Source organism: Trachypithecus francoisi, unplaced genomic scaffold, assembly GCF_009764315.1.
Source record: "Trachypithecus francoisi isolate TF-2019V2 unplaced genomic scaffold, Tfra_2.0 Lachesis_group9, whole genome shotgun sequence".
Taxonomy (NCBI): domain Eukaryota; kingdom Metazoa; phylum Chordata; class Mammalia; order Primates; family Cercopithecidae; genus Trachypithecus; species Trachypithecus francoisi.
This window is the reverse complement of record NW_022681474.1, coordinates 58,264,901-58,274,496: the sequence shown is the minus strand read 5'-3', so window position 1 is coordinate 58,274,496 and position 9,596 is coordinate 58,264,901. Positions and strand designations below refer to the sequence as shown.

The following is a 9,596-nucleotide window of genomic DNA, read 5'->3' as shown; positions in this document are numbered from 1 at the left end:
GTCCCAAGCCACGGCACGGACGATCTGGTGTATAGTGCTTAGATGCCAGCCTCACTAGAAGATGAGTTGCAATTGGGACTGCAATTCCAGGAGGGCACCCACACCTTCACAGCTCAGCCCTATCCTGGGGCTGGGAGGCTGAGAGTAGAGCAGCTCAGGTAGGATGGAGTCAGCCCCACCAGCGGCCGCTTGGTATCCAAGCCTGAGCTGGGCAGAGGGCAGCTACAGGACCCTGGGCAGGGCCCAGGATGGATGGGTGGGCAGCAGGGTGGGGGCCCATCTCTAAGCCAGAAGGAGAAGCTTCCAGACAAGATTGCATCTGACCTTCTCCTAGTGTCTCCTCTCTCTGGCTCAGAGCCCACAGTGAGCTCAGCTCCGCACTCCTGGGCTTCATCCTGGGGAACTTTGTAGAGTATCCAATCTACAGAAAATTGCCAACCTCTGGAAGCCTCAGCAGGACCAATGTCCTCCACGCAGAGCCCTTCTTATCCCCTAGGACCACAGGCCCAGGCTCCTCTGGGGATCTGGGCAGGGCACAGCTGCGAGGGGAGGGGAGTTGCTCTGGGTAAGCAGGATGCTTCTAAGCTTCTAAATCAGGTTCCGGAGAGACCCCCCCCATCCCTGATCCCCCGCCCCCTGCTGGCCTGGAGCACTGAGGTCTTCCAAACCTTCCAGAACATTCTCAGCTGAGCAATCCCAGCCCTGGGCAAATCCCAAGGGAACCTGGAAAAGGAAGCCCCTCCCCTTGCTGGGATCATCATATCCTTATGTTTAAAGGGCCAGAGGGAGAAGAATGTTTCTGTGCTTTTTAGAGAAACTCTCTCCACAAAATACTTCCTGATGCTTGTCTGACACCAAAAACCTATTAAAGTCATAAAGTTCTCCTGCGGAACGCTTCTCAAAAATGTATTTATCTAAAGGGCATCTGTGTTTGGTCTCCAACGCAAACGCTCCAAATGTCGGGCCCCGGGTGATTTATTTGGGCGCTTTGTTCTCTCCCTGCGAGTTGTTTTCAGCTCAAGTCCCTGGTCGCATAGCTCCTTCCCCTGATATTTATAGATGGCTTCGATCCGCGCGGAGCCAGGCCGGCCAGGAAGAAGGGGCTTGGAGGAGCAGGTGAGCATGCATCGAGGGGCTGCAGAGAGTGGGGCAGCGGACAGATGCTCCCAGCAGACCCCTGCACTCCCCTTCTGCTGGCTGAACACACTCCTGGCTGGACCCAGGCTGTCCTCCCCACCCAGAGGGCATTCTCCTGGTAGACATTTGAACAGCAGCTAGGAATCCTCACCAGGTCCCCAGCTGCCCTAGATGCTGGGAGTTCAGCAGTCAACACACCTGAACCCACTCAGGCAGACTGGACACACGAGACAGACCAAGGAACAGACAACAGTGAAGAGTGATGTAGGGAGCCTGGGGCCACAGACATTGCAAGGCCTCCCTCAGGCGACAGGGAAATGCAGCACAGCTAGGGCAGAGGGCATGCTAGGCTCCACGCAGTGCCAGTGCTGAGCATCTAAGTAGGGTGGGAAGAGGTGACTTCTGAGTGACAAGTAGGAGTTGGACAACAGAGGTGCCGGGAGGAGCCAGGAAGAGCCTCCCAGGCCGGTGGGGGTCCAGGACAGGGTACACCTGAGTCTGAGGGATGGGGAGTCTGGGGCAGAGGAGAGAGGGCTGGATGCTGAGGTCCCAGCATTCGTGATCATGCCTGGGCCTCAGGCTGCATAGAGAGTCCCCTGACAGCTCTTCATCAGCCTCTTAATACGCAGTAGCTCATCAGCCCCTTTCCAAAGAGGTCCCTGAGGGCAGGGCTCTGCCAAGGCTAAGCTGTGTCTGTGCTCCTAGCCCTGCCTGCTGTAGGAAGGAAGTCCTGGGGCTGGGCCTAGAGGAAAGCAGCAGACTCTCCAGACAGGGGGTGCCCAGGGTGTACCCCTGCAGTGCTCCCCATCTCCTCAGGGCTGTGCATTTTCAAGCTGCCTGGAAGCCAGGGCACAGAGGGAACGCTGCAAGAGCAGAGGTCCCCAGGATAATCCAGGCACTACCCAGCCGGCTGCTTCTCTGCTCTCCTTCCAGTAGGGAGGTGGGTGGCAGGAGTCCATCTTCCCCAGGTACCCCAAGGAGAGGCTATGGAGATGTTTTTTAGAGCTGCATTGCTCAATAAGTATCCTAGCCACATGTGGCTATTTAATTTTACATTATTTTAAATTCGATAAAATTAAATATTCAGTTCCTCAGTCGCACTAGCCACATTTTAAGTGCTCGGGCAGCACAAAGTTCAACATGGTCATCGTCACAGAACCTTCCCCTGGACAGACAGAGCCAGCAGGGAGGGGCCTCTCTGGTCTGTATGAGGGGTCCAGGCATGGTGGGAAGCCCTGGGCAGGCCTCAGCTCAGGTAGCAGCACAGGGTTTGCAGGGGCTGGAGGGGAAGTCCTGGGGGCTCTGCCTGCAGCCAGCCCCAGGGCTTGCAAAGCAACAAAGGCCTGTAGGAGAGCCAGAAGGGGTACCAAGCACCTGGGCCCTCTGCAGTACCTGAGCAAGTATCAAGTGCCTGCACCCTCTGCAGATACAGGGGCTGGAAATCACGCACAACCTGCACTCTGCGCCCCACACCCAAGGGCAAGCAGGATACAGGAAACAAGGGTGGCCTGCAGGCAGCTAACAGTTCCCTCCTGTCCCTGCAGCTCACAGCAGCTCCTGAGTGTGGAGCAAAGCAGGCTCCCCTGGGCACCCACAGGCCTGGAGGGCCCTGGCAGATACACACCTCGCCAGAGCCGCAGCCACCTCCATCCTGAGCCCATGGCAGCCTGCAGACACCACTGGGGCATTCAGTCACTGGCTTCCTGTTTGTCAGCATCCCAAAACAACACAAGGTTTTTTGGCTCCAAAAGACCTCCTGGGCCAAAGTGAGCCTCTGCAGGTCCTGAGGGCAGGACCCCTCTCAGAGGACGGAGGGCACACTGCAACTTCCAGGGAAGCCAGCCAGAGGCTGCTGCGAGGATACTCTCCTGGGAGGGTGAACGCCTGCTGTCTCTGCTGGGGCACTGTGGGGAAGCCAAGGCTGGCTGGCCTCCCACCACCTCCCGGTGTCTCCAGGGCCGCACTGCACCCCAACACCATCCTCTTTGCCCAAGGTCAGCTCCCAAGGACGCCCAGGCCTGACAACCACCACCTACGTCTCTTCTGCCTTGGACCCCTGCACACGTGTCTTGAGTTTGGGGGATTGTTCCCTAGATGCACGGGGAATTGAGGGACTTGGTTTTCTTCACTGTTACGTCTCTGTTTCCAAAAATGGTGCCAGGAATACAGCAAGGGCCCAGGAGATGTCTGTCAAATAAATAAGTGGGCTTTTCAAGAAGAACGAAGGGCAATTGTGCAGACTGAGGGAAAGACAGATTCTCCTACCAGTGTTGGAGCAAAAAACAAATCCCAACTTCATCCTCAGTGGTCATTTTGGGTTTGGCGACTGAAGAGGAGAAATGCTGAGGACACCGGGAGCTGGCGGGGGCACACTTCCTCCCTGGAACCCCGCTGAATGGCAGCTCATGGTAGCCTTGGATGCCAGGGTTCCTCCTTCGAAGTGGCTCCTTTGCGGCCTCTTTGTGGTCCCTCCAGCTCAGATCTCGTTGTAGTTTAGAAGCCCAAGGAGAAGTTGTAAATAGGTTTTGCAATGGCAAAAGTGAGCTTAATTTTTCATTGAGCTTACCTCCAGCTAATAACGAATAGGGAGGCACTCTTTCACTCACAGAAGCAAAAAGGAAAAGAAAGGGCTTCCTAGTGACAAGATAATTTGTCAGAAAGTTATGAGTGGGCACGGCAGGGCTGTATAGGAAGTGCGTATTGAACAATACGACACACTGGCTTCTAATTGCTGCTGCCTTTCTGATCAATAATACATGTTTTCAAAAAGCCTTCTGCTTGCATTTACACAATGGACTGTAACTACTGCAAAGATCCATTAAGGCCTATTTTAAAAAGTGCATTCGTAAAAAGTTGTCTAAATCTGCATTACAAGGCAGATTATGAAACTGCCTTGGGAGATGTTTTGTCTAAAAAGCATTCAGCCCGTATCTGCTGGACGGCTGACTCGAGCTCCCCACTCTCCATGTTGCTTGGAGCCAGGATGCCTTCTCCAGAGGATGCACCAAGCAAGGCACCGACAGGCCTGAGGTCCTGTCCACAAACCAGCCGGACTCTGAGCCCCTCAGGCTGGGGCTGTCTTATGTAAGCCAATCCCCCAGGAGCCTGGGTGGGTGCAGACATTAATCAACCCACCACTCCTGAATGTGTAATTCAAGGTCAGATAAGTGGTCCTCTGTGGCAAATACGGCTCTGGGGTCTTGGGTCCCTCCAGCACTGAGAAGGCTTCGGGTTGCATGGGGAAGGCTCAAAGCCTGTGGCCAAGCCACGATGCAGAAGACAGGTGTGTACTCTGGCAAGCCAGTCTTGTTGACCACCAGCCCCACACAGCATGCACGTGCACCTGTGCAGGTGGGAAGTCTGGACTGTTTGGGTCCAGGGTCCCCTGGCTTTCTGTGCCACCCTAGCACCGTCCAGTGGCTGCTTGGGCCTCATGGCCTCAGCTCCTACAGCTGACAGGATAGAGGCTGATGACAGCGGCAGCTCATGTTGATGGCAAGGGTCCCTGGGCTGAGGGCTCTGTGCAGACTGACTGGCTGCATCCCCAGGGAACTTGGGGAGAAGGAGCTCTGCCTTCCTACTGAGGCACAGAGACTCTCGGTAACCCGCCAAGGACACGGGGACAAGAGACAGAGCAAAGACACACTCAGAGCCCCCTGTAGCCTTCCCACCATGCTACTGCCCCAGGCCACACCTAGACAGCCTCCTGTAGGAGAGAAAACCCTGGCAGAAGGGCAGGAAACACCGCCACTATCTGCTGAGCCCACTGATGCATCCTTGGGCTTTACCCTCAAGGCAGTGCCCATGTTATTGCTCTCATGTCACAGAGGATGACACCGAGGCCCAGAGAGCACCACAGAAGCTGCTGAGTGGTATGGCTAGCCTGGCTCTGGTACTGGGCAAAAAGGATGGAGATTCCTCCAAGGGAAGGGGAGGGGAAGAGGGGTAGAGGGGGAAGAAGAAAGGAGGACGAGGGAAAGAAATTCAGAAGAGAATGAAGTGTGGGGGCATAGAAAAGTGAGGTGGGCAAAGTGATAACGATGGGTCAGCGGGAGTAGGTGGGCAGGCTGGTGGGAGGAGGTGGGCTTTCCCTGAACCCCTCAGGGTTTCTGATGGATATGTAGGCCCCTGTTGCTTTTGTTCAGGGACCCAGCTCCTAATCAGGCCCCAGGGAGGATGCAAAAGGGGTCTTCTCCCAGGCCAGGCTGAGGGCTCTTCTACAAACACCCCTGAGGGCACCTGAGGTCCACAGGCAGGCAGGACTTGCACGGTTAGGTAAAGCCTGTCCTGCACAGCCACACCCTTTGAGCCCAGGCCAGGTGTTCTGTAAGCATGCTCACGGAAACAGCATATCTGGCATGCGGTAGGCTGGCTGAGCAGCCCTTCTGGGTGCCCTGAGAGCCAGCTGGTGGTCACTGGCTTCCTCCTCACAGCTGCCCTGGAGGGCACCAACAGCAAGGCCAGGGAGGCAAACCATGGGGAGCAGTAGACCTGCCCCTTACCTCAACAGCCCGATGGGGGAGCAGAGGGCAGTGGCAGGCAGATGTGGAAATTGAGGCACCAACCACTTTGCTAACAGTGCACATAGCCAGTCTCAGAGTCTATGTTTCCAACCATTATGTCACACTGCCCATGGGAGGGACCTGGACCCCTGCCCACGTCCACTCTGAGAGGCCTCGGTCAGCAGTTCCAGGACTGCCACCCAGCCTTCCAGTGTCACCAGGACCAAGCTGCACTCTTGAATGTGTTTCCCCCTACCTGCAAGTCACTAGACACCCCCAGAGCCAGAGTTTCCTGTCACTGCACTCAGCCTCACTCAGACCATGCTTCTCAGTGCGGGCAGAGACCCCCACGTCACCTGGGTCAGAAGACACAGAGCATCCCGCCCGCCTCCTGCCAGGCAAACTTGCACAGGCATGGCCCATGATGGGCTTGCCCTCCTCCCTCCCTTCCCTGTGCTGCGTTTTGGTGCTTTGGACTTAGACCTGAGGAGCTCCAGGTAATCTTCACCTGCTCAGAAGCAATGAATGACCTCCAAGTTCTCACATGCTGCAGGGAGATGGTGTGAGCTGCCCACCCACTAAGCATCTTACCCTGCACTGGGGCAGAGTCTTGAAAATACCATCTCCTCACAGTCACCAGGGAGGGACACTATTTCAGTCTCCATTTGAGAGATGGCAAAACTGAGGCTGAGGAGTAAAGTATGCAATGTCACACAACTATGAATGGCAAAATTCAAATTCAGGTCTAATCACTCCAAGCAGATGCCTGCAGCAGAACCTCTTGGGGATTTTTTTTTTTTTTTTTTTTTTAGAGACAGAGTCTCACTCTGCTGCCCAGGCTGGTCTCGAACTCCTGGCCTCAAGTGATCTTCCTGCCTTGGCCTCCCAAAGTACTGGGATCACAGGTGTGAGCCCTTAGCCTGGCCCCTGAACTTTTCTTTTAACATGGATTTTTAGGGAGCGGGGGACCCAGGATGTGTGTCTTCATAAAAGCTGCCCTAAAGATTCTCCAACGGGACCTACGGGCAGGGACAGGGAGCACTGACCACATTTTGATGTGCCCTCTTCCAGCTCCCAGAGAGCCCGTGACCCTCAGAAGGACGGTGTGGCCAGGGTGCCCAAGCCCAGGCCCAGGGAGGTCCAATGGCTGCAACTTACTAACGGCTTCCTGTTTGTTGGGCACTGGGCTCTACCCTCACGTGCACCCCTCTTTCTATCTTCACCCCTTCTTCTGAGAGGGAGATGTTTATAGCTGGGGAAGCTGAGGCTCAGAGAGATGACTAAGGGACAGAGCCCCCTGCAGGCCCTTCCCACCCCATGGACTGAAATAAGTCAGGGCCAGGCCTCCTGGGCACCCAAAGACCGGCACATCTGCCTTGTACTTCACCTGGCCTCCGCCTCCCCTTGTGAGACCTCAGGGGTGGCCTCACTTCCCCTCTGCTGGGCGAGGAGCTCTTTCCTGCTGCCTGATGTTCTGGATACTGAGCCTACACCCAGGCAGGGCTGAATCTCCTCTCCCCGCAGTCCCTGAGACCAGCCGGCTCTGGGCCTCACCTCTGTCCTCTGCTGAGCAACCCTTTGGTCAGATCCCTGGGCGTGTACATGTCAGGGAGCCATGCATCTGTGTGTGTGTGTGTCCATGTATGGGAACACAGGTGTATCCTGCGAGGGCCCCCAGACCTTTTTCTAAGGAGTAAATGACACCCTTTCATGGTGTCAGGTGTTCACTCAGGACCCCCAAGGGTGAGGGTGGAGCGAGAGGGTGGAAAGGTCTAAGGTAGGGTAGGCAGGAGCATAAGCCCAGATGGCTCCTTAAGATGGCCACACAGAGCCCAGCCAGACATCAATGTCAGCCACGGGCTGGCCAGGGTGGTCCCCGGGAGGTGTGGGGGTGGGGCTATTTAAGCCACTTCCCTCTTCATTCACCTAGGAGGCAATCACAGGAGCTTGTTTGTAGCCAAAAGATGCCCCCAGCCCCTCCCTACCTATCAGGTCCCTTCTCTGGGCACAGGCCTGAGTGTGCAGCCTGGGTAGCCACTGGCACCAGAGATGGAACCTGTCTGCACCCAAGGGAGCCCCTTGTGGCCAACTCCAGCTCCATAAACTGGAAGGGTGTGGCAGGCAGCCGGAGTCCAGTGGCCCAGAGTGGCTCTCCTGGGCTGCCAGGCCTGTGCCCGGGCCACCTACCCCTCAGTAAGCCAGGTCTGGACATCATGGTTGGCTGAGTGCAAGCCAGCCTCTGTCTTGGCAGTTCCCCCTCCTGCCTGTGAGGGTGACTTCACTTTGACTTCATATCTGCAGTGATGTGCAGATCACTTACTCAGCCCTGAGCTCAGCCAGGCAAGAGGGCGGGGTTCTGCACACAGCAGGCAAAGGAGCGGCTGGCTCAGGGGCGCCCGGTGCCCAGGTTCCCAGGCTCTTCATCCTCAAGGGCCCATGGGCTTCCCTTCCTCCATCTCTCTGCGCCTAGGTGCAGGCCAGACCTCAAAAGGCAGCGAGGGATGGGGCGAGAACAGAGAACCTCCCCACTGAGCCCATATCCAGCCTCACCCAGAACCCCTTCTCAGGTCTAGTTGCTGCTCCCTACTAGAGGTAAATGTGTTTATACGCATCATTTCCATCATTTCTTTGGGGGAAAATTGGATTCTTTGGGGCTCTAGTTCCTCCCCGTTACTCGCTCTCCGACTCTGTCAGCCCCACCTCTTAGGAGTTCTGCTGTGTAAGGGATGCAAGGGCCACCAGCACCAGGCCTCTGAAAGGCGGCCAGAGCCAGTTTCCGGTTTCCAAGGGTTGGAACAGTACTGGTGGGGGGAATCACAAACTGTCCTTTCTCGACCCTACCCTCCCTACTACCCCAGGATGTTGAAAAAGGCTATTCTGCCACTCTTCCCCTGCTCAGTTCTTCCCCGCCTCCCGCCTCCCACCTCCAGCCCCAGCAGAGGCCGCGCTCCCACTGCGCCTCCCGCCTCTGAGAAATGGCGCAGCATGCGCTCCGCGGAGAGCCTGGAGGCGGGGCGCCCTTCTCTGAGTCCGCGGGGTCGCACCCCGAGCCAGTCGGCCAGACCTGCATCCCACGTAGCATCCCTGCCCTTTCTGTGCAGCGGAAAGGGCAAAACGCAGGACTGCAAGTGGGCGCGCACAGGGTAGGAAAAGCGGTACTGCGTGCAGAGGTGCATGGACCCGGGCCTCGGGGTTCCATCCGCACCGCGCCCCTCAGGGCCCGCACCCGACTCCTGCCGCGCGCTTTTCGGCCGCATCCCGCTCCTCCCCAAGGCCCACCCGGCCCGCGCCCCACGTCCCGCACTGAGCTCCTACGCGCGTCGCGCCCCGGCCGCACCCCGCGCAGCCAGAGCAGGCACCGGAGCCCCGCCCCTGCCCGCACCCCGCCAGCCTCCGGCCCCGCCTGGCCCACCCCTGGACCGCCCCCGCACCGCCCGGTCCCGCCCCTACCCGCTCCTCCGGCGCAGCCGGCGTTTGCCTGGCTTCAGTCCCGCGACCGAAGCAGGGCGCGCAGCAGCGCTGAGTGCCCCGGAGCCCCTGCCGCGCGCCCAGTGTCCGTCGTGTCCGCCGCGCCCCGGGCGGGGATGGGGCGACCGGACTGAGCGCCGCACCGGCCACCCAGACCCGCCGGCCCTCCAGCCGCGGCCCCAGCGCGCACGGGCGATGGCGAAGGCGACGTCCGGTGCCGCGGGGCTGCGGTTGCTGTTGCTGCTGCTGCTGCTGCCGCTGCTGGGCAAAGGTGAGTCCTGCCGGCTGCCGGCGCCCGCAGCGGCCAGGGCGAAGTTGGCGCCGAGCAGCGGAGAGAATGCATTCAGAAGCGCCTTTCTGTTTGCTGTGGGCAGCGGGCTGTGCGGTCGCCAGCCGCCCGGCCGCGGCTGGGAGCGCAGTGGCTGCGGCGGGCGGTGGGCAGGGCGCCTCAGGCTGGGGCTGGGCGGGTCTCAGGCGGGAGCGGAGCGC

The 9,596-nt window shown here is 58.3% G+C and overlaps 1 protein-coding gene across 1 annotated transcript in view; it reads left to right on the top strand.

The window, feature by feature from the left end:
• The first annotated feature begins 9,089 nt into the window (after positions 1–9,089).
• RET (ret proto-oncogene) overlaps positions 9,090–9,596 on the top strand; it is a 52,889-nt gene continuing 52,382 nt past the window's right edge. The window contains exon 1 of the mRNA XM_033208985.1: positions 9,090–9,378. Coding sequence (XP_033064876.1) covers positions 9,303–9,378 — 76 coding nt within the window. The 5' untranslated portion in view covers positions 9,090–9,302. The remainder of the gene's footprint in view (positions 9,379–9,596) is intronic.